The 25963-nt window shown below is 39.3% G+C and overlaps 1 protein-coding gene across 3 annotated transcripts in view; it reads right to left on the reverse strand.

Annotated features, from left to right (window-relative positions):
• LOC127450729 (ADAMTS-like protein 3) overlaps positions 1 to 25963 on the reverse strand; it is a 283685-nt gene that overhangs the window by 105306 nt on the left and 152416 nt on the right. For all 3 annotated transcript variants that reach the window (XR_007899028.1, XR_007899027.1, XM_051715045.1), the window contains exons 7-8: positions 18789 to 18915; positions 3871 to 3945 (exon numbers count right to left, since the gene is read on the reverse strand). Coding sequence is in view for 1 of the 3 variants with exons in the window: in XM_051715045.1 (XP_051571005.1) it covers positions 3871 to 3945; positions 18789 to 18915 (202 nt within the window). In the remaining 2 variants the exon portion in view is untranslated. The remainder of the gene's footprint in view (positions 1 to 3870; positions 3946 to 18788; positions 18916 to 25963) is intronic.

Genomic DNA, 25963 nt, shown 5'->3' on the forward strand with positions numbered 1-25963 from the left:
TATTAAAGTGCTTTCTCTTAACAGCCTTTAATCCCTAAACAGCTGCATTCGTGTTTATGGGACGTTTCAGAACGCCACTTCCTGCAAAACCCGGAAATAATCAGTTTTCTGAAGTGCATGTAAATGTTGTTAGAGTGTTGACAGAATAATATATATATATATATAGATATCTATCTATCTATCTATATATATATATATATATATATATAGATAGATAGATAGATATATATAGATATATATATATATATATATATATATATATATATATATGGAATAAAAGATATAGAAGCCTCAGCAAAGTGAAATTATGTCCACACAGCAAATTAAAACCACAGGTAAAGAGCTGTAGTTCCAACCACACAACTTTGCGATGCTGTATGCAAATGTTTTGGGAAACACCAAATCGTTGAACAGCATTTAATCCCTAAACAGCTGCAATCATGTTTACGGGACGTTTCTGAACACCGCTTCCTGCAAAACCCAGGAATAAGCAGTTTTCTTAAGTGCATGTAAACGTTGTTAAAGTGTTGACAGAATTTTATATATATATATATATATATATATATATATATATATATATATATATATATATATATATATATATATATATATATGGGATAAAAGATACAGATGCCTCAGTGAAGTGAAATTATGAAGTTCAAATCACACAACTTCGTGATGTTGTTTGCGAATATTCGTTGGAACTACGGTTTCGGGAAACACTAGATCGTTGAACTATGTTGGTAACGATGGAACTTGTGACCATAGTTGGCTAACAATGCTTTTGGAAAACGCACCCCTGTTCATTAATATCCAGTTGCTTCTGAGTGCATCAAACAAAACTCTTTAGTATCTTTCAAAGCTTTGAAGCCAAAAGCACACAAAATTTTAAAATCCAGTGATTAGGTATTCTTCACAAGGACTTTTAATATCATCCATGTACCTGTTTTTAACACAATTTTGTTTCCAAGTGGACTGATAAAAACTTTTACACTTTTGGAAGAACAATCTGATTGGAGCTTGTGATTTCGACAAGTACCTTCCAGTTCCAGATAGTCAATGAACAGACTGTTACTACACCAATTAGTGAAATGTCTTACTGTATGATATGATTGTTGGTCTTTTTGCCACTTTTTATTGTAAGGCAAGTAGAAACGGCACTGTATGATGGAACAGGATTGGGAAATGCCATAAACCAGATTTGAACTTTCGGTATGAGCGCCACAGCTCACCGAGCATGTGCACTAACCAACAGACCACAAGTCCAATTTGACATGAAAAGGTATGCAGTGAACTTTGGTATGATTAAAAAAAAAAAAAAAAAAAAAAAAAAATTTCTTTTTTTTTTTTTAATTATTATATTCACATTTAAAGTCAAAATGAAATCAAAATTGACCATATTTACTTTCTTAATATATGTTCATGGTCTTACTGTGCATGATTCATTTGTGCACATTATTCCAAATAAAAGAATGTTTTTTTGTAATTAAAATGTAATAATTTTCTCTGAAATGACTTTTCGGCTAGGATCAAAAATTCCTCTTTTTAACCCCTCCCCTTCAACCACCAAGATCCATTCTGGTAAATAACGCCCACTTTTCATGATCCAGATAATTCCCAGTTGAAAAAAAATCAAGTCCCCTTACATTTTGTCCACACTGAATATCATGTTTCACTTGGAAATTTGTTAGATTACGAAAATGATCTAGGGTTGCAAACAGAGTTTCAAGTTGACTTTGAGTCTTATCTGGAAGAATGTGAAATAAAAATAAACATTACAATCTTTGTATTAACAGCAGGGGCGTTGAGATCTTTCACGCTCACATTAAGTTCCTAACGGCCTTTCAATCTGTAACTTACCACATCATAGAAAAATCTTAAATTCAAACAGCTTGTTTAAGTGAATGCATGTTAAATGTAATTGACTGCCAACTTTATCAGAAGTCACCCACTAGAAGTAAAGAATGACTGACGTGGAAAATAAACCTCCTGGTGAGTTGTTTTGAGAAGAGGGTATAATAATATCCAGCTGCTGCTGTTTTCATGTCATTTTGACCAGTTGTTTGTTATTTCTGCTTACCTGTTTACCTTCTGCTCAGAGTTACTCAATGCTCTTTACTTACTCTGCCGACTCTATTTACTGTAATTTACTCTGCTATTTAAGGATCTGCAATTATTCCAAAGACAGTGTATCAATTAAATCATCAAGAACAACAGAAACCAGTTTGATATTTTACAACTTGAAACAATTAAAAAAGCTATTCATACAGTATATAAAATGTCTCTATGCAGAAATCCTACCTTGACTCACTCTATAGGAAATGTGATTATATAGATCTATAAGGCTTCCGATTTAGTTTCCTCCAAGTTCATGAACTTGAATGTTATGTATTGGATCATTACAGTTCTGTTTTCTTTTGATTTTCTTTAGTCTTTTCTCCTGTAAGGCATTTTCTGTATGGAGAACATTTCCTGATTCATTATGTGAGCTTTGGGATAGCTGGTGAATTTAATTTTCAGGTCATTCGAACCCCATTTTTGAAACATCTGACAAGTCAAACATCCACTAAATGCCCTAAATTAGATTTTGCAACCAATAAGGTAAAAGCTATAAAAACAAAGCTGGATAGGTTAGAGGGCTTAGATATCGATGTGTGTTGAGAACAGGGAATCAAAGGATTGCTGAGGTATGGAAGTGTGTATACGTTTGGGTGTGCATCTTTCGGATGTGGTTCAGCTCACTGGGATTGGACTTCAGCATAGCCCACGTGTCTGTTATGGAAGTCTGGTAGATTGTTGGCCCCGTCTTCATAGTGCTGGGCTCTCAGCCACCGCAAATTAGCCTGCATGAACGCTCCATTCTTCTGTTCTATCCCAAAGTTCCCTCAAACCTCTTGGCATTTGCCAGTCCCACTCAGGTAATAGGAAATCTCTCTCTCTTTCTCTCCCTTTTTTTTTTTTTTTTTTTTGGTCTTTCAAGCTAAATACAGATAGAAAATCCATATGCATTCCCACACTATGCTACTACACTAGGCGACTGTTATATGCAGTTCAGCAGTGTCACTATGGAAGTATTGTGAAGTTAAGACTTATATTTCAGTTGTTGGAAGAGCTCTTTGGAAAGTGAATTTTAGGTGCCTCTGATGAGCTGCACTGTCACAACTTCCTTAAAGAGGCAAAGATGTTCCAAACAGAGAGGTACAATAAAGGAACTGGCCTAAAAACTATGACAGAGAGCTCAGACCTCCATTTAAATTTTTAATTGTAAAAATGCAGCAAAAGTTATCCTTATGTAACACTGCTGGCTCAGTTATACAATAAAGCAAAGTCAGTAATACCAAGTCTATTTAATTCTGCAAAATGAGTCAAATTATATGAGGCTGAAAATGAACTCTTCTGAGTACAGCACAACCCACACACAGGATCACAACTACGATCTAGCATTTAGAACTAATTCCACCAACTGAACAAGGCCCAACTTAATCAGAAGGAACACTAACATATTGGTGACTTTAACAAAACTATAATTTAACACAACAGTATTGGTAACCCTAACTGAGCTGTAAACACAACTATAAATCCTATTAAATACTGACAACTATTGACATTCCCCATAAGCCCCCATACCTTTCCTACATAATTAAATATTCATGTGAAAGAGCTTATGGCCACTCCCTCAAATACAGTGTAATGCACAGATGTGCAGACCTCAGCTGCATGAGACAGCACAGTTGATATCTGTCTGAAAACCTCTTATTATTTTCAGTAGAATCAAAAACATTGTTACAAATAATTAAAAGAGCAATGCAGAATTTACTTAAGGCCAAATTCATTTATTTCAGTGTATTTAAAGCATATGCATTATCTCACCAATCACATCTGGTCCCTTGGCTGTGATTCTGAGACCTCTGCTACCCATTGGCACTTCCGTCACCATCTTCATGGCTGCAGAGGGAAAAACCACAAAACAGGAAGTCATTAAATGGCACACATTTCAGAGATTGCATCCCTTGCATGGGATATGTGTTTCACATTTGGTCACTTTAGCTCTGATTCCAAATAGTAACATTTTTTATCATTCTCATTTCACCATATTAAAAAAATATGTATACAGTATAAATAAATATATACACTGGCAGCAAAAAGTTTGGAATAATGTACAGATTTTGCTGTTTCGGAAGGAAACTAGTACTTTAATTCACCAAAGTGGCATTCAGCTGATCACAAAGTATAGTCAGGACATTACTGGTGTAGAAAACAGCACCATCACTATTTGAAAAAAGTCATTTTTGTTCAAATCTAGACAGGCCCCTTTTCCAGCAGCTTTCACTCCAAAACCTTATCCTTGAGTTATCATGCTAAATTGCTAATTTGGTACTAGAAAATCACTTGCCATTATATCAAACACAGTTGAAAGCTATTTGGTTTATTAAATGAAACTTAACATTGTCTTTGTGTTTGTTTTTGAGTTGCCATAGTATGCAATAGACAGGGTTGGGGAGTAATAATATTAAAATTAAATAATTGGTCATTATAATACAGTTACATTCAAAAAGTATTTTGATTACTGAAGCTCATTACTTTGCATTTTATTGTCATTTGTTTAATTTAATATTTAGTAGTTTCAAATTATCCATATAAATCCAATCCAAAGTGCATTTGAGCAGCAGTGAAACACTTTCTTATGATGTGTTAAATTCATACGAGCAGACAGAGAAGTAAGTTTGAAGTTTGGAGCAGAAGAAATAGAAATAAACTTTGTGTAAATTGTCAGCTTTACGCTAAGCTAACATGCTATTTCTAGCCATTTTACATGCACATATTACCAGGCACGTATTTTTTTTTTAATCAAGAAAATTTATGTTGAATCATAATTTCTTTTTTTCTAGTTAGACCTTTGATATTAGGGCAAAAATGTTATTCTTGATAATAATTTTTGTATTGTTTTCCTGTAAAAATATCAATTTGATTTATCTGGTTTTAGAAACAACACTGCATAAGATATTTACATTTTTCAGAGAATGTATTTTTAACATGTGTATTTTGTCTTACTGTACTGGCAGAGTTTTTATAGTCAAAACAAGTGAAAAAATCTACCAATGCTGAAGAAGTAATCCAAAGTATTTAGAATATGTTACTGACCTTGAATAATCTAACGGAATACATTACAAATTACATTTTACAGCATGTATTCTGTAATCTGTAGTGGAATACGTTTCAAAAGTAACCCTTCCAACCCTAGCAATAGACTGGAATGTCTTAAGGTCAATATTAGGTCAAAAATGGCAAAAAAGTAACAGCTTTCTCTAGAAACTCATCAGTCAATCATTGTTTTGAGGAATGAAGGCTATATAATGCTTGAAATGCCAGAAAAAACTGAAGATTTCATACAAAGGTGTACACTACAGTCTTCAAAGACAAAGGACAACTGGCTCTAATAAGTACAGAAAGAGATGTGGAAGGCTAGATGTACTAAACAAGAGGATAAGTACATCAGAGTCTCTAGTTTGAGAAATAGAAGCCTCACATATCCTCAGCTGACAGCTTCATTGAATTCTATCCGCTCAACACCAGTTTCATGTACAACAGTAAAGAGAAGACTCAGGGGTGCAGGCCTTATGGGAAGAATTGCAAAAGCCACTTTTGAAACAGAAAAACAAAAAGAAAAGGTTAGAGTGGGCAAAGAAACAGACATTGGACAACAGATAATTGGAAAAGAGTGTTATGGATCTTAACCCTATTGAGATTTTGTGGGATCTGCTAGACTGTAAGGTGCATGAGAAGTGCCCGACAAGACAGCCATACCTATGACAAGTGCCACAGGAAGCATGGGGTGAAATGTCACCTGAGTATCTGGACAAACTGACAGCTAGAATGTCAAGGATCTGCAAAGCTGTCATTGCTGCATGTGGAGGATTTTTTGATGAGAACTCTTTGAAGTAGTTTAAGAAGTTCTGAACATTTTTTTTTTTTCAAACTGTAATAGTAATTTTTTCACATTATTAATGTCCTGATTACACATTGTGATCAGTTGAATGCCACTTTGGTGAATAAAAGTATACATTTCTTTCCATAAGAGCAAAATCTGTACATTATTCCAAACTTTTGGCTTTTATTAACAATATTTAATGCATTTGGTATCATGAACTAATAACAAACAATATATTGTTTACAGCATTTTGACAGCAATTGTTTATTGTTAGTTCATAGTGCATTTACTAATGTTAACATACAACTTTTGATTTAAAAAATGTATTATTATATGTTAAAATTAACATTAACCAAGTTTAATAAATGCTGTAAAGGTATTGTTCATTGTTAGATCATGTTAACTAATGTTAACAAATGGAACCTTATTGTAAAGTGTTACCGTTAACATTTTAATATATTTTGGGAAGTGCGTCCTTTTTTATGTGATGAAAGTACTCATCTCTTAAAAGTTTTGGTGGGTGTTTGAACAAAGAGATTCAGTGGTTGAACATAATTACTTATTTCTGAATATATTATAAAGCCAAGTGATCGAGCCAAACTTAATGTTCGCCATCCTATGTTGTGCAGAACAACATTCAAACATCCTCGCCCTCCCCCTTCATGTACAAACTTAGTTTCTCCACTGATTTATGACGTTAAAGGAACAAAGCTTATTGTGTTGTTGGACTCTACATGACAAAAATCATGTTACACCAGCATCATGTAAATAAGATTTCATGACGATCATGTTTGCAATACTTATCAATGGCCCATTCCTGATAACCATTTTATAAGTTATGGTCGTTATTCTGAATAGTATACATAGTTACATAGAAACCACTTATTTTCTGTAAAAAGCCATGGCTGTTACGTAGTAAATGCTTCCAGTGTTTATAGCAAGTCTGCTGCTGTAGTTATGCTGCAGCTTTATGTATGCTCTGCTTTGGCATTCGATGTGAAACAGGCGGGACAAATGAACCAAGGCAAATTAGTTTAATAGTTTTAGTTTAACCTCGCCTTCTTGATTAATATTTTGATCAGACTGGCAAATGCTATGATATATTTGTTACATTGTGTTACACCGTAACATCAAAGGTGTTTCATTTATATTTCATAGTTGTTGAGCTTTTGTTGAAATGATAATGAATGTCAGCCATATAAAGACTGCAATTTACAACTTGAATTAGTCTCTCTCATTTACAAATGAATTCGCCATAAAAAAGGTCTTGCTTCGACAAAGTTTCTCCATCATTTATTTATAAATGTGAGTGTCTCTGTGGGATTGTGTCTGAGCATTAAACTCGTTCATCTGCAGCTGTACCCTCGCAAAGATTCTGGCAATTTCAGTCCTGACCAGTCTTCACAGGATTCTACACAGTTGAACATACCTTAAATGGCTTTGCATTTCAGTTGCTTTCAATATTTTGATATTGTACATTTCAGTGTCTAGCCAAACATACCAAAATAACACTTGACATACGATTGCCTACAAATAAGAATGAGATCCCACTGCAGTCCAAACATAGCCCAAGAGTACAGCATCCCTCACAGTCCATGTCAGTGTCCACTGATGATGTGAGATATCAATCACAAGTGCATGTAAATATCTGAGATGGTCATAACACTTGAGAGTAAATGAGTTGCAAAGAAACACACGTCAGCTTGGACACGCTTAATGTGTTTGTCTTCTCTTCATAATAAACATTTGTGGTTTCCCAGTGTACTGCAGAAAAAATAGTGAAAACCACCAATTTCCAGTTCAGTAAACAGAAAGCCACAACAGAGAACAGACTGAGTGCTTTCAGTTATGGTTGGATTGAGAGCACTCTGTAACAGCAGGCTTAACGAGGAGAATGGAGAAAACAGAGCAAAATACAGGAAATCGCTCCATTTACTCATTTATTAGAAATCAGAATCAGAAATCAGAATGAGCTTTATTGCCAAGTGTGCTCACGTACACAAGGACATTTTTATTTATTTATTTATTTTTATAGGAGAAACAAGTGCACACAGAACATTAGAGTGACACACAGAATATAAAACAAGGTAAGAGTATAAACAGACATACAAAAAAAATAGGACATATAACATAGAATGGCATATGTACATGTGCAAGTGGTAATATATGTGCAAGGTAGGGGTATGTACAGTTATTTATTTAAATATAAGTGAATTTACATCTGTACATGAGATATTTATTTACATTATTGCACTATGGGGAAGTATTGAAGGCAGTTTAATAGTTCATGTGGAAAATGGCCTGAGGGTAAAAACTGTTCTTGTGCCTGGATGTCCTGGTGCTCAGTGCTCTGTAGCGCTGGCCAGAGGGCAACAGTTCAGAGAGGGAGTGGGCAGGGTGTGTGGGGTCCAGAGTGATTCTACCTGCAGGTTTCCTCAATCTGGAGATGCACAGGTCTTGGAGTGTGGGCAGGGGGGCACCAATAATCATCTCAGCAGTCCTGACTGTCCATTGTAGTTTCCTTCTATTATTGGTATTCTTAAGTTAGCAGACACTTTTTTATTTAAAGTGGCTTACAGTGCACTTAATACAGGAAAAAATTTAAACTCACCTTCATGTGTCATCACATATGTTGTTATTTATTCCAAGGAATACAAAAGGAGAATCTTTATCCAGCACTTTTCCTTGTACCAACAGATTATAGTGACCATGTCAGTCAAAAAACAAACAAACAAACAAACCTTAAAGTACCATAAAAGTAGTCCATATGATTTGTGCACTATATTTGGAGACTTCTGAAGCCATACAACAGTAAAGTTCAATTAAAAAAATTCTACTTTTGTGTATCACAGAATAAAACAACAGCATACAGGTTTGGAATCACATGAGGGTGAGTAAATAATGTTGAATGCTTATTAATGCATTAATGCAAAACTATTGCCTATGGGCCTTTGAACAAGGTGCTTAAACTCAGATTGCTCATGGAGGATAGTCCCAATAATAAGTGTTTAGCATACACAACTAAAAAAGTGACATAATAAAGCTGATGTAATTTCTGCACCACTAGCGCCACCAAACGGAATTGCAAAAGTAAACTTTGTTTTCAAAACAGCTTTCTGAATACGCAGTGTTTCGTTTACAGTGTGTCTGCATTGGCCAAACAAAGAGATAGTCTGCACCCCAACTCACACCACTGATTGAGCAACGTTGGGTAATAAATCCAGGGTTGGGTTACTTTTGAAATGTATTCCACTACAGATTACATAATACGTAATTTGTAACGTATTCCATTAGATTACTCAAGGTCATCAGCACTGGTAGATTTATTCACTTGTTTTGACTATAAAAACTCTGGCAGTACAGTAAGACAAAATACATTTTAAAAATACATTCTCTGAAAAACCTAAATATCTTATGCAGTGTTGTTTCTAAAACAAGATCAATCTAATTGATCTTGTTTTAAGGATTTTTAGATATTTTTACAGGAAAAAAATAAAACATTAAATGAGCTGAAGAAGTAATCAAACGTGTTTACCTTAAATTTCCTTGCTCTATTAGCATTGAGAAACGTTGGGAGGTCAGATTAATTTTAGTGAATAAGTTCATCTGAATGGTTCATTTGGATTTGAGTCCCTGCAAAAAAAGACCTTGAGCTGCATTTATTTGTTGATTTTGTATTCAGATATTTAGTTAAATGCTGCTGCTCAACAGTTAAAACTAAATAGCTTTAATTTGCTAACTTTTTATTTTTTTTTATTTTTTAAAGCTTAACTACTTCAAATTATGAGCAGCTTGTAGTTTCCTCAACTACTTCTACTCACAGTTTTTACTGAGGAACTATAGGCTGGACTGGATGGAAAGAGCAACACCAATAAATCGAGAAAAATAGCAAACAGTTTGTGTAGCTGTGAAGTGCTAATGCAATTTAGTACATTAGCAGGAATTAACGCAGGAAAAAAGAGTTTACCCTTGGCTTGGCAATGCCCACTGCATCCAGCAATTAAAGGGCTTGGAACTGTGCCAACATCTTAGGAGCCCCAAAATATTTCCTTTGGAAACATACTCAGAAAGTGCTGTAATTTATTACTATAATGAAATAAACTTTCAGAGACCAGTTGATTGTAAACAGCACGAATGGTGCATTTTAAAATTACCAAAATACCCAAGATATAATTACCCACTCTTTAATAATTACCCAACCATGCAAATGTGACTTCAAATTTGTTTATAACAGTGTAGAAAATTGAATCTAATGTGGCTAACAAATGCTCCAGATGTAAAATCAAAATCACATTTACAGTATAAAACAGTCCCATAATGCAACTGTCTTTCTCTTGCTCTTCTCTCAGAAAAGCAGAATGGAATGGATAATAAGAGCCAAAGGCTCATTAGCAGCTCTATTACATTTTAATAACAATAGATCCATGCGTCACTCTGAAGTCTTGAGTGTCATCCAGCTGGGATTGAAATAGTTTGGGGAATGACCTATCCAATGACCAGACTTCCATCTTGGGACCTCATGAGGGCTGTACGACTTACGAGAAACCTACATGTCAGTGCCATGTACATGAATTATTAGCGAGATGGCTTTTATTAGAGAAGGCATAACTTGTTTGGATCAAGTTACCCAGTTTTGGTTTAACAGGCTTTGAAAATGAATAGCATGATTGTGTGAAAAAGGCTTCATTGCAAAGTTCCAGTCCCTTTTCCAAAACCAAGTGTGCTGCCTCGCTGTCAATGGCCTACATAGGCAGCTAGAATCCTAGCTAAAATGGGACCTCATAAAAGTGACTGATTTGGAACACCCTCACACAAAAAGCACAGGAGACTCCACTCACAATTGGTTCCAATAGAGTTTGATGCAAGCATGCTGCTGTACTATAATAGGAATAAAATACACAGCACATATAAATATAACTTGTTCAGGGGTGAGTTTCCCAAAAGCATCGTTAGCCAACTATGGTTGCAAGTTCCATCGTTACCAACATAGTTCAACGATTTGGTGATTCCCAAAACCATAGTTCCAACGAACATTTGCAAACAGCATCGCAAAGTAGTATGGTTGGAACTACAGCTCTTTACCTGTGGTTAGAAGCATAGTTCCTTTTTATTTTGCTGTATGGACATCTTTCATTGTATCAAGATTTGACCACACTTACATGCACTTAAGAAAACATCCTGGTTACTTTTGTAACCTCCGTTCCCTGATGGAGGGAACGAGACGTTGTGTCGATGTAGTGACACTAGGGGTCACACTTGGGAGCCCCAAACACCTCTGCTTTTTTGAAAAAAAGGCCAATAAGAATTGGCGAGTGGAATTTGCATGCCACTCCCCCGGACATATGGGTATAAAAGGAGCTGGTATGCAACCACTCATTCAGGTTTTGTACTGAGGAGCCGAGACCAGGTCCCGGCCATTTCAGTGGGTAGTTCAGCATTGTGGCAAGAGGGACACAATGTCTCGTTCCCTCCATCAGGGAACAGAGGTTATGAAAGTAGCCAGGACGTTCCCTATCTGTCACTCACTCGACTTTGTGTCGATGTAGTGACACTAGGGGTCCTTATACAAAACGCCACAACTAGCTGAACTGTGTTACGTGAACTGGTGATGTGTGATGGGCAGACTGCTGTGTGCCTCGTAGCCAGCGCACCAGGCTGTCACGTAACCTCCCCCAATGCTCTTATGAGCATCGAACGGTCCATCAGGAACAAGTCGACTGCCCAACTATAGGGAAAGGCTAGCCCAGCCGAGGCCTCTTTTCCCTCTCTTTTCTCCCCAAAAAGAGTGGAATTTGTTAACTGACTGGGAGCCATAAGTGTCTGCTTTGGGGGGTGTCCCTCCCAAGGGGAAGACACCGCGGAGACCACACCCCGCCCAAAAGGGGGGGGGGGGGTTGAGTGGAATATGTCACATGGTCTTACCGAGTCTTGTTGGAAGTATGTCATGTGGAGAGGTCCCATGGTATGTCCTACCCGAATGGGGAGGAGTTTCTACAGAGCATGGCGACTGGGGGCAGAGGGGCCTCTGCCCAAGGCAGACGTAGTTTGCCATCAGGGAAACAATTTTTGTGGAAGATATCACATGGGGTCGTCTTCGGGGAACCAGCACATGTGGAGCACCTACCTCAGTACAGGGGCTCATTAGCACATGTACTGGGCCAGTCAGCAAGTTTCTCCGCAAACTCAGCTGCCAGAGGGCTAAGGAGGAAAGTCATCCAGGGATCACAGTCTGTGAACACGACTGGGAGTCAAGAGCGCACGTCTTCCCCTCAAGGGAGGGGAAAGGCGCTATGTGCAAGCGGTACACCCGACCAGTTGTCCCGGAACTTACCTGCTCGTGTCTGCCAATACACGGGACGAGACCGGCTCAACCCGGAGATTGTAGAACCTTGCAAAGGTGTTGGGTGTTGCCCAGCCCGCTGCTCTGCAGATGTCTGCCAGATAGGCGCCACTGGCCAGGGCCCAGGAGGCCACCACACTCCTGGTGGAGTGGGCTCTTAACTCTGCATGGGGTGGCACGTCCTGAGCCTGATACGCCATAGTGATGGTGTCTATGACCCAGTGGGTGATCCTCTGTTTAGAGACGGTGCTTCCTTTCCGCTGTCCACCAAAGCAAACAAAGAGCTGTTCAGAGCTTCTAAGACTCTGCGTGTGATCCAAATAGATGCGTAAAGCTCGCACCGGACACAGCAATGCCAAGGCTGGGTCTGCCTCCTCCTGGGGCAGTGCTTGCAGGTTCACCACCTGATCTCTAAAAGGAGTCATGGGAACCCTGGGCACATAGCCCGGTCGGGGTCCCAAGATCACGTGAGAGTAACCCGGACTGAACTCCAGGCATGATTCGCTGACAGAGAACGCCTACAGATCCCCTTCCCTTTTGATGGAAGTGAGCGCAGTCAGGAGGGCAGTCTTCAAAGAGAGTGCCTTAAGCTCAGCTGACTCCAAGGGCTCAAAGGGAGCTTCCTGTAGACCCCGAAGGACTTCGGAGAGGTCCCATGAGGGGACGAGACATGGTCTGGAGGGATTCAACCTCTTAGCACCTCTCAGGAACCTGATGATCAAGTTGTGCTTCCCCAAATACTTACAATCTACTGCATCGTGATGAGCCGAAATAGAGGCTACATACACATATTACTCCATCCCCTGCAAAACATCATTAATGATAGCACTTTATTGTTGAACAAATGAGGTTCGAACAATTGATGTGTGACATAGTTACTTCGGTTTTGGGAAACAGTCGCCACTAGTTAGATTGACCAATTTTTTATCTATATTTTTCAGTATTAAAGGAATATTCCAGGTTTAATACAAGTTAAGCTCAATCGACAGCATTTGTGGCATAATGTTGATTACCACAAAAATTTATTTTGACTCATTCCTCCTTTTCTTGAAAAACAAAGCAAAAATCTGGTCTACAGTGAAGCACTTACAATGAAAGTAAATGGGGCCAAATGTTAGAGGGTTAAAAGGCAGAATTGTGAAGACTATAATTTTATAAAACTACTTACATTAATTTTTCTGTTAAATTGTGTGTATTATTTAAGCTGTGAAGTTGTTTAAACCGTGGTTTTAGGGTTTACAGCATAATACTGTCATGGCGACAAAGTTCTAAAATTGGCTATACCTTTACACAGAAAAAAGTTAGTGATAAAAAGTGATTTTATCACACTAAAATGATGTTTACACACATATTGTTTATGTCTTGTGGCTATACTTTTGAAACAGTGAGCATTTTAATGTTTACAGATTAGCCCCATTCACTTCCATTGTAAGTGCCTCGCTGTAACACAGATTTTTGCCTTTTTTTAAGAAAAGGAGGAACGAGCCGAAATAATTTTTTGTGGTAATCAACATTATGACACAAATGCTGTCGACTGAGCATAACTTGCATTGAACCCAGAATATTCCTCTAAATGAATTATAATCATATATTGTAATCAAATATTATTCTCTGCATATGTTTCAATGCATTCTTCTCCATGCTGTTTTAGAAATTGACCAAAATAAGTTATTTTAGAAGGCAGCATAATTATGCTGCCTACCTGTTGTAACAGCTTTATTGTCTGGAGTGTGCCTATGGTGCCTTAAATGCTGCCTACGTAGCTCACAAGTTTTTGGATTAAAGCCTTAATCAGAGCTGTCTGGGCACTTTGCTGTAAGAGAAAGGAATTTTTGGATGAGGAAAATTCCCTGGAGCAACTGGCAGCCCTTCATCAAACACAATCCGACACGTAGATCTCACCAAAAACAATATAAAACTCTATTTGCACAGCAGAACGTTTGCACAAATTTGTAGAGTGCCACAAAAATAGCCTTGCATTCCATAAGCTGGCATGTTTAAAGGCAATATTTAGTCGTCCTGTGCGAAGAAGTAAAAAGTGGCTGTCTTAATTAATTTGGGGAGTGGCCTTGACATAAAACACTCTTCTTTTATTTGATATTTTAAAACAGACATGATTTCAACGATGGCTTCCTGCCTAAATACCCATTACTTGCCCAGTAGACAGAAACACAAACTGAGTATTTGGGTAATAATCTTTATATATATGACAACTAGCTATTTACAAGCATGTGCAATAGCATGAAGGGTGTTATTTTTCACAAATGGACTAAGATTCTCTCACACATCAATAACTCTTCCTGCAATCCCAAAATGCAAACAATGAATCTATTTGTAAATTGATTTATTCTCATTTCTTTTATCTTTTTTTATTTTCATCTTTCATTATTTAATCTCATACCTCCAAAATAACAGTTTTATCATTGTTATTTGATTACAAAGCAATTTGTTTCTGTAATCTAATTACTTTTTAGTCAAAAAGTAATGTAACATATTACATTTTAAATTCTTGTAATCAGATTACAGTTACTGATTTTCAATTAATGTAATTACTTTTAAGTACATTACTTGCACTAAAGTAATATGTATAACACATAAAAAATATGAATTCATATGTACATCTGTTAGTGTTTCTGTGACAGCTGAATGGTGTGCGAAAATGAATGAGGAGGAAATATAGACATTTTGAATTTGAGTGGAAAACCAAAAACTTTTCTAGTAAAAATGATTTAGAAATTACTGTCAAAGTAAAATAATTAGTAATGTGATTACTTTTCAGATGAAGTAATCAGTAAAGTATTCTAGTTACATTTTAAAAGAAGTAATTAATAATGTGTAGGGGATTACTTATTTTGAGTAACTTACCCAACACTAATTTTTATACATGCACAGATATAAACAAAAAAATCTGTTTCAGCATATATTAATGTTTGAAATACAAGGAGAATCGTATACAGGTGTTTAGACTTAGGTCAGATGTCCGGATACTGCATATGTATCTGACTTGGAACCATGTTTGGAAGGCTCATACTGGATGTGGAAAAATCAGATCTTATGCTTTTTTTCATCTGTTTACACATGTGCATCAATATCCTATCCTATCTATCTTTTAGTGTAAATGCAGACCAAAGCTACAGTATTGTAATTTATTTCTGATTCAAACTGAATCTTTTTTGTTTGTTTGACAATATGGATGATTAGGGAGGGCAATCCACAGTTAACAACAAATATTCAGAAAAAATTATAATAATATAATTAAATAATAATAGTATTATTATTAACAATAATAATAATAAATAATTTCATGAATGATACAAGTCATATTTGATATACAAAACTATTAATAAAATAGATTCACATTTAAAAATGGGCTTTTCATTTAGTTTTGATGCATTTCCGGTTTAAGCCCCACCCATATCCGCTTATATATCTGAATCCAAACACAGAAAATTTTGGCACAGCAACAGACACAGATACACATAATGGCTTCGCTGCACACCCTCTAGTTGGGAGATTGGTTTTGTTGATTTAAAACTTGTTAAAGAATTAAACTTAAAGGGGTCATGAAATGGAGAATAAAATTTTCCTTGATATTTAGACATATAAGTGGTAACTGGACTTAAAAAACATGTACATTTCAGAACTCAAAACTTCCTCCCCAGTCTAAAAAGAGCATTTATACTGTAATTACCATCCTGCTGAAACATTTCGTTTTGAAATCTATCTGTTAGTGACGTCACAAAACATTGCTCATTTGTATTCACACATCCCTCAACATGCGTCATTACATCCTTGGCCCCACCCACTGGCACTCAGTTCGAGAGCCGAGGACTCAAGATGGCGCCGAGTATGGCTGCTGCGTTGCGAGCTCCAACACAACATTGCAGTTTTTTGTTTGTTTTGTTTACAGTTCTTTTGTTTTTTTTTGTCTTGGATGTTGTCTGCCTTATTGTCTACGATAGAAAACACTTTTGGACATTGGTTCTGCAATTACATACCGAAAACCGAACTTCAAATTCCTCAATGCCGACCCGCTGTTTACAAACACGCCAGCGGAGCCCTTTGTCTGGGCTGCCCGGCCGCGGAAACGCAAAAGGAAAAGGGGAAACAGAGCCAACTTGAATGCTGAGCTGTAGTCTACAAACAGCATTCTCACATAAGTGTTCCTTTTTTTCCAGGTGGGAGACAGCAGTGTGTAGTGTAGATGCAATGGCATCATCAGTGGAGTGGTTGTTGCGGTAAGCAAACTGCAAGCTTGATGAGAAACTCCGGGCTCTGGGCTTAAACAGCTCCCTGTGCAGCTGGATCCTGGACTTCCTGTCAAGCAGTCGCCAAGTGGTTAGAATGGGCAGCGACACCTCCTCATCACTGACTCTCAACACTGGAGCCCCGCAGGGCTGTGTTCTCAGCCCACTGTTGTATTCCTTGTGCACACATGACTGTGTGGCAACACACAGCTCCAGTGCCATCATTAAGTTTGCTGATGATACGACGGTGGTAGGTCTGATCACTGACAATGATGAAACGCTGGTGTCAGGAGCACAATCTCTCCCTCAACATCAGCAAGACCAAGGAGCTTGTGGTGGACTTCAGGAGAAAAGACAGAGAACACAGTCCCATCACCATAAATGGAGCACCAGTGGAGAGAGTCAGCAGCTTCAAGTTCCTTGGTGTCCACATCACAGAGGAACTCACATGGTCCATCCACACTGAGGCCATTGTGAAGAAGGCTCATCAGCACCTCTTCTTCCTGAGACAGCTGAGGAAGTTTGAATGAACCACCACATCCTCACACGGTTCTACACCAGCACTGTAGAGAGCATCCTGACTGGCTGCATCACTGCCTGGTATGGCAATAGCCCTGCCCTCAACCGCAAAGCCCTGAAAAGGGTGGTGCGAACTGCTAGACACATCATCGGTGGTGAGCTTCCCTCCCTCCAGGACTTATATACAAGGCGGTGTGTGAAAAAAGCTCGGAGGATCATCAGAGACTCCAGCCACCCGAGCCATGGGCTGCTCTCACTGCTACCATCAGGCAGGCGGTATCGCAGCATCAGGACCCGCACCAGCTGACTTCATGACAGCTTCTTCCCCCATGCAATCAGACTTTTGAACTCTTGATCTCCCATGATCAAAATACATCAGCACTGCACTTTATTAATCTTATTATCTCACACTGGACTGTCATAAATTATATTGTCTCTTAAACAACACACTGGCAACTGACTATCAACCGTCAGCCTGAATGTCAATACAGTACAATACAACCTACTGTATTTGTATATATACTTTATTATTTTTATTGTATGTGTATTCTATATTATGTGTATGTGTATTCTATATTGTGTGTATTGCATACTGTACATTGTATATTATTTTTGTGTTGTATAATTATGTGTATATTAGTTTTGTAAATTGTGTTGTGTAAATCTGATGTTTATTGTAAATTGGTATATGTCTATCACTGTCATGACTGCTATGTTGCTCGGAACTGCACCCAAAACTTTCACCCACTGTTGCACTTGTGCATATGGTTGTGTGACAATAAAAGTGATTTGGTACCCATCTGGACTATTTTGAATTATTTTGTATATAAACATGAACTACACAGATTCTTTGACCGCTGCCATGTATCCCGCTGCTTTTAAAAGAAGCGGTGTCAAGTTACAACTCTGAAAGGGAGATGCATTCTCTTTCATTCAGCTGCTTCCTCTTGTTGTTTTGAGCACAAACCTACCATGATAACAGTTGTGCTTGAGATGAACAGTTTAATATATTCAGATGCAATGTGTTGGATGTGCGTTAGGTGTAAACCCTGAAATTTAGTTTTATAATGTTGAGGGGCTTGTTGATTCTCTTCCAATTGAGTTTCAAACATGGCTGAATTTGAGGGGCTGCATGATGTTAGCCAATCATAACAGTGGCCGTTGATGTTTAAAAGGAGTTGCTATTACTTTATGGTGTTTTTGTCCTTTTTGGAACTTGACAGTGTAAATCGCCATCCACGTGTATGGTATTGAAAAAACTGTTCAGACATTTTCCAAAACATCTCTTTTTGTGTTCCAAAAGGGGGGGGGGGGGGGGGGGTGCAGATTTAGAATGACATAAGGGCCAGTAAATGATAATTGAAAACATTTATATTCCTTTAATGTTCAGTAAACATGCATAAATAAATATGTAATGATATCCATCAGTTCTCCAAATGCTGTGCTCATTACATAACATTTTATGATGCAAACCACAAATATCTTCCTTTAACCTCTCAAGGTTTTTTACATTTGACAGAGTAGAGCAAAAAAAAAAAAAAAAAAAAAGAAATTTTTTTTTAAAATCAAGTTTGTTTTTATATAAATACAATTTGTGGCCAGTAGTGTTAACATTACACAGGACAGGTTTAAGCTCAGGGCAGCCAAACACTGATCTCAGGGTAGCAGGTAAGTTAGGTGCCAAAGTAAAACCAAACCAACAGTGTTCCACAAACAGTAAAGGGGAAATATATTTAAGCATGCGTGTACATACGTTCGTCAGGTGAGACGTGGGGCAGAGCCTGGCCTCGGACCAGTCGGCAGGTGGAGCCGTTTCCAGCACAGACGCCGCAGTTGTCCTCTTTGGCGTTGCTGCCCAGTTGTCTGTCGCAGCCAACTTCCTGTTGGAAATGAAAGAGCCATCACTCGGAGCAAAGCAGAAAGAAAGGACACAAGAAGAAGGGAAAGGGAGTACTGTGGGCAATATGGTAGGGAAAAGGGGCGGATGAGTGAGAGGACATGAAACAGATGTGAAAGAGACCCGAAAGATAGAATAAGGGAACGAAAATAGATTTGATTGGGGGGGAGGGGGGGAGTGTCAACCACTGATATATATGATATCTATGCCAACGCCATCACTGTCACCAAATGCAACCTTGCATTACAGGGTTTATTTATGTCTTGCAGCGCTCACTTGTGAGTGTTGTGAGTAGTGCTTGTCCATGTAAAACTCACCATGATGCTTGGGTGTTTTGGGATGTTGCCAGGGTGTTGTTATGCGCGGTTCTTATGGTGCTCTGGGTGTTTGCTTACTGGCCCAACCTCAAGTTTTGCTGACATTTTGATCCCTAGATATGGCTCAGGTTCCACCCTAAATGTAAATCTATGGTGTCTGTTTTATTGTTCACCAGCAGAAAGTTGTGGAATAAGATATGCTTCCTCCAAATCAGAATAGAAACTGACAATAAAATAGCTTGGATTGAGAAACTGGCCAGAGCATGGCTCCAAACTACTATGTTTAAGCTCTAACTTGCTTAATAAAAAAATTAATGGACAACCAATGTATAAAACAGAGAGAAAGAGAAAGAAGTGCCCTTTTTAGATCTCTTGCGCACATTTCACTCACAGGAACATCAATAGTTACCCAATCTTCCATTGGGTCTCTGCCATCTGCACCAGAAAATCAGTCTAATGTTAAATAAAATAAAATAAGGGCAATAGGAAAGGCAGCCAGAAAAAGCAAACAACAACGACTTTGCCCAGTAGCTCTGGTAAACAAGCATAAGTAAACAGACAAGCTTCATTTAAGGCAATTTTCCTAATACTCATGGGGGTTGAGGTTAAATTAGGTGCAATGCCATGCAAGAGAAGTTTGATCAACATTTAAGAATTCGGTAAACGTCAAGTGCTGCACTGAATTATGATAAATGCATTTGGTTTGATTTGAATGTTGCATTTCTTTGCTGTAGGCTAAATGGAAACAACCCGAGAAACCGAGTCACATCTACTGAAAACAGTAAGAGAGCTTTGCTAAAGGAATAGTTTAAAAAGGAAAATTCTGTCATCATGTACTCACCCTCATGTTGAATCAAATTCATGTCACTTTCCTTTTTTTTCCTTTTATTCTTTACAAAAATAACAAAAAAGCACCATTAAAGTCATCCATATGATGCTTGTGCAACATATAGCTTTGAGAGAGGAACAGATGGAAATGTAAGTTATTATTTACTGAAAATCTTCCCCTCTGCCGTAGCTCTCACATCTTATTAGCACTGAAAAGAGCAGCTTAACCCTCCTATTGCGTTCAGAATCTGCATACATGTTTTGCATTTGCAGGTCAATTTCGACCCGGTGGAATTCAAGCTTATAAATCATTCATAAACTGGTGGTTTTCATCTAAAACTATAATGTAAGTCATTAATACGTTCTAAACTGTTTTTGGTATGTTAACTGACAAATATAAAAAAGTTATTATTTATGATGGCATTTTTTGAATAAATAATAAAATTAAGAAATTCTTTGACATTTCAAAAATATACATTAACTACAGCAAAACCAGTGTGATACATGTGAAGACATCTTTTTTTTATCAACATTTCTTTGAAATATTATCTAAATATAACATAATATACAATTTATATTAACATCCAATGTGAGAATAACTAGTAATTTGAATGAATTTCCAATAACTCAATATGACTTGGTGGTCAAAAGTTATGAAACCAATGTATTATTTTTCAAATCATCAAAACAACTGTACAACTCAAGAAAACAACATTAATACTTCTTTACTATGTTTTTAAGCAAAATCTATTCAATGTACTTGCATGAACTACCGAATGTTGATGTGCGAGTATGCTGCGGCATTAGATGGATGCAGAGTAAAATGTGGACAATTTCCTCTTTCAGTCCCTATTTATGTATGCATGAAGAAAATCTTGCCTTTGATTTGGTTTATTTGTTATGTTTGTCACATCTGTCATGTCTGTTTTGTACAGGAATTTGTATGTGTTTGTGTGTGACTGTATGTGTATGTGTGTGTGCATGTTTGTAAACAAGATGCATTCCCAGTGAGAGACAAAAAAGTGTGTGAGGGGAAAGAAGCTTAATGTAAGTGAAGTGTAAATAATAATAAAAAAAAAATCTAATTCATAGATGTACAAACAAATCTACATAATATCATGTGTAAAGTCACAATTGATGCCCGGGTCAGAATTGACCCACGAACGCAAAAGATGCAACAATCTTCTTTTTTTTTTTTTTTTTTGTAATGGTTATCTCTCTTAAACAATTGTATGAAAAAATATTATGTGTATTTTGATAGTCTTGACAAAGCCACAAAGGATCCATACCAAAAACTATGTGGTATTTAAAAATTATTATCTACCTCTCCAATAGGAGGGCTAAAACACAGATACAAGAAAGTAATACAGATTTATGTACTGTATAAGGGTGAGTAAATGATGACAGAATTTTCATTTTTGTTTGATCTTTTTCACATCTAAGTCATCTAAGTCATTCAAGCATTAAACATAACCAAGCAAATGAATCTTAAAAACAATGCAAAGTTATTCAAGTCACAGCTGGCTCTAGAATATTGTTTAAATGCAAAGAGGTACAAGAGAAAGTTTATTTGCAAAGATTTTGAATTAGGGCTAAAATTCAAACTTTCAACAGAGTTAATTATGTTTCCAAGCAATTTCTTTTTTTGGAATTCCTGCTGTGTACTTCCTTTTTTTTTTAACATGGCCATGGTTGGATGGAAACTCAATTCCTGTCTTTCTGTTGATTTGGCCTCTTTCTTTCTCCCTCTCTCACGCATAGACATAGAACTGAGGTTAAACTGGCAGTACCGTGATCTAAATATACCGCAAATCCCCACATATGTAACGTTTAAAAAGAGAGACAGTTTTCCTATGTTTATGGTCATTATTTCATTATCTTTCCATTTTAGCAGCAAGTTTTTTTTAATTTTTTTTATATTTTTAGGAAATGTGAGCTGCTCCATTCTGAACAGCCAGAATGGAAAACCTGTTGGCGTCAGAACCACCAAACAATAACATTGAGCTTTTGAAGATGCAATAAAAAGAGTGATACTATGACAGAAGCAGATGGTTTGGTAACTCCGTTGGATGGAGACTTGATCCATATATATATATATATATTCTGGAATAGAATCGGATGAAACTGTAAACCTTACTCTTATCGTGCTAATGTTAATGTATATCAGAGCTGGACAGAAAAGGTCATGATCTCTCCCTCGTAAATATAGAGAGGCTCTGGCTTCAGAACAGCATTTTTCACCTAATCAACAAGCCTAGACTGTTCTTTAAAGAATAGTTGTATTAACTTAAGTGCCATAAATACTTACAGATTTTTGACATTGGTTTGTGAACTTTTTATTTTCTTCTAGGCTTTTTAGTATCTCATTCTGACTTTAAGTGCACCTGGTAAGCATCTCCTTCAGAGTAAGGCAGTTGTTATTATGACATCTTACGTATTCAAGCCAGAAACAAAATATGGAAGTAGCCAAAACAAATCAGCAATGGAAGACCTGACAAGTTCTGTGTGGATAGGCATAACTGAATAACTAATTAATGTACAATAAGCAAATGATAGAGTTATTGTCAAGGAGAAACTCATGGAGGCAGAGGGATGGACTCAGTCACGGGGTTTATTGACAGAGGGAATGGACAAGAGGAGTAACAAACAGGTGAGGCAATCCAGACAAAGGTATAACACGAACAGCAGGTGAGTAAACTCCAAACAGGGAAATATAACAATATGCAGATGAAGGGGAAACTCACAAAGTCCTTTGGTCTTTACAGGAAACGTAAACGAAACAGGAGAATCCAAACGCTGGGGAACAAACGGAGGATGAACTAACACTGAACTCTGATAAGGGGAACAATAACAGGTAAGTATATAATTACAGGTAAGTCTAGACAAACTAGGCAGTCTGTAGTCTCCGGGGAAACACTGACAATGAGAACAGACAAATGACTGAGTGTGAGAGCGGGGTTTTTATGCAGTCCTTGATTAATCACTGATGATGCGCAGGTGCGTGCAATCAACTTAGGGGAGAGTGAGTGCTGTGTGGAGTGAGGGAGAGGGAACATAGTGTGGCATGAGAGAGGGAGTCTGGTGGATCTGTGACAGAATGGGAGGTGACCATTGGGCAGGGACTGGGTCAGGAGGCTTGGGAGATGGCCATAGAGCAGGGACAGGATCAGGAGGCCTGGGAGGCAGCCACAGAGCAGGGACAGGCTCAGGAGGCTTGGGAGGCAGCCACAGAGCAGAGACAGGGTCAGGAGGCCTGGGAGGCAGCCACAGAGCAGGGACAGGGTCAGGAGGCCTGGGAGGCGGCCACAGAGCAGGAACAGGGTCAGGAGGCCTGGGAGGCAGCCACAGAGCAGGGACAGGGTCAGGAGGCCTGGGAGGTGTCCACAGAGCAGGAACAGGGTCAGGAGATTTGGGAGGCAGCTCTAGGAAGGGAACGGTCTGGTGATTTGGCCGCAGGAGGTGGAAACTTAGGGGGCGGAGCCATAGGCGGATCCAGAGGTGGAGCAGCAGGAGCAGGGACTTGAGATCCCAATGGCGGAGCTGGAGATGGGTCCGGAGATGGAGCCACAGGAGGATGGAGATTTTGGGTCTCAAGAGGAGGAACCAGAGGAGGAGCAGGCGGAGCCACAGGAGGATCGGGGATTTGAGACTCAGGTGGTGGAGATAGTGGCAGAGCGAGCAGAACCATATAAGTTAAAGTTTCAGGAGGTGAGGGCAGAGCCATGGAAGATTCTGAGAGGGAAGCTGAGGGAGGCTCAACAAAGGCAGGTGGAGCCGAGGGAGGCTCGACGAAGGCAGGCGGAGCCAATAGAGGCTCAACAGTTGGAGCCAAGGAAGAAGGAGCCATGGGTGGCTCGAGAGGCAGAGCCATGGAAGGCAGAACCATGGGAGGCTCGAGGAGTGGAGCCAGGGAAGGCGGAGCCACGGGAGGCCTGAGGGACGAAGCCATGGAAGGTGGAGCCATGGAAGGCTCAAAGGGTGGAGCCGTGGAAGACAGAGCCAGGAGATGCCTGAGGGGCAGAGCCAAGGAAGGTGGAGCCATGGCAGGCTTGAGAGGTGGAGCCATGGAAGGCGGAGCCATGGGAGGTTCGAGGAGCAGAGACAGGGAAGGCAGAGCTGTGGAAGGCTTGAAGGGAGGAACCATGGAAGGCAGAGCCACGGGTGGCTCAAGGGGCAGAGCTGTGGAAGGCAGAGCCAGGAGATGCCTGAGGGGCAGAGCCAAGGAAGGCGGAGCCATGGGAGGCTCGAGAGGCAGAGCCATGGAAGGCGGAGCTATGGGAGGATCAAGGAGCAGAGCCAGGGAAGGCAGAGCTGTGGAAGTCTCGAAGGGAGGAATCGCGGAAGGCGGAGCCACGGGTGGCTCGAGGGGCAGAGCTGTGGAAGGCAGAGACACGGGCAGCTCGAGGGGCGGAGCCAGGGAAGGTGAAGCCATGGGAGGCTCGAGGGTTGGAGCCAGGGAAGTGAAGCCATGGGAGACTCGAGGGACGAAGCCGTGGGAGGCCTGGAGCAAGGAGGCGTGGAAGGCTTGGACGAAGGAGCCGTTAGTGACTTGGAACTGACCTCCGTGGTCAAGAGCACAGGCAGAGACTGGGGAACGACCTCCATGGTTGTGAGCATTGACAGCGACTGGGGAATGACCTCCATGGTCGTGAACACTGGCAGCGACTGGGGAACGACCTCCATGGTCATTAATTGTGGCAGGCATGGGCACTGGCTCGTTAACTGTGGCAGACATGGGTGTTGATAATCCGTGAGGAATGGTCTTCATGGCCAAATGTACCGACATAAGTGGGGGATCATTCACAGAGGAAAAAAACGAGGTATGCTCCATGGCCTTCGGAGCAGGTGGCGGTGGTGGCACAGGGTTCCCGCCATAACCCACAGTGTAAGGGGTGAATGCTGGGAAAGGATTTACCTTGGGGGTGATGGGAGTGACCTCCTCTGTCCTGTGTGTCGATAATGGCGAGGAGTAATGGATGGCCAGAGTGGCTCGGACATAATCCACAAAGGAAAAACTTTCCACCTCCAGAAGGGCTGTGTGTCGATGAAAGTTCAGTCCCATTCCATAAATGGATGTGAGGTAGGAGTCCGATATTGTGGTTGGGGTGACGAGTTGACAGAACTTAGTTGTGTATTCTAGGAGAGGAAGATCTTGTTTAAAAAGCTCCATCAACACACCAGTCAGCTCCATGCTCTTGGTGATTGTGCTCGTTGGTGCAGGTGGAATACATGCTGAGTCCTCTTTGGTTGGTCTGTTCTTCTGTCACTGTGAAACTCAAGGAGGCAGAGGGATGGACTCAATTGCGGGGGTTTATTGACAGAGGGAATGGACAAGAGGAGTAACAAACAGGTGAGGCAATCCAGACACAGGTATAACACGAACAGCAGGTGAGTAAACTCCAAACAGGGAAATATAACAATATGCAGATGAAGGGAAAACTCACAAAGTCTTTTGGTGTTTACAGGAAATGTAAACGAAACAATAGAATCCAAATGCTGGGGAACAAATGGAGGACGAACTAACACTGAACTCTGACGAGGGGAACAATAACAGGTAAGAATATAATTACAGTTAAGTCTAGACAAACTAGGGAGTCTGTAGTTTCCGGGGAAACACTGACAATGAGAACAGACAAATGACTGAGTGTGAGAGCGGGGTTTTTATTCAGTCCTTGATTAATCACTGATGATGCGCAGGTGCGTGTGATCAACAGGGAGAGTGAGCGCTGTCTGGAGTGAGGGAGTGGGAGCAGAGTGTGGCGTGAGAGAGGGAGTCCGGTGGACAGTTATCTTTGAATGACTGTACCTTTAAGACAGAAACAAACTCTACACAAGTATGCAAACAGGCGCTTAATAGCTTAACGTTGCATTCTCAGCATTGCCACA

This window comes from Myxocyprinus asiaticus, chromosome 2, assembly GCF_019703515.2.
Source record: "Myxocyprinus asiaticus isolate MX2 ecotype Aquarium Trade chromosome 2, UBuf_Myxa_2, whole genome shotgun sequence".
In the NCBI taxonomy this organism is placed as follows: domain Eukaryota; kingdom Metazoa; phylum Chordata; class Actinopteri; order Cypriniformes; family Catostomidae; genus Myxocyprinus; species Myxocyprinus asiaticus.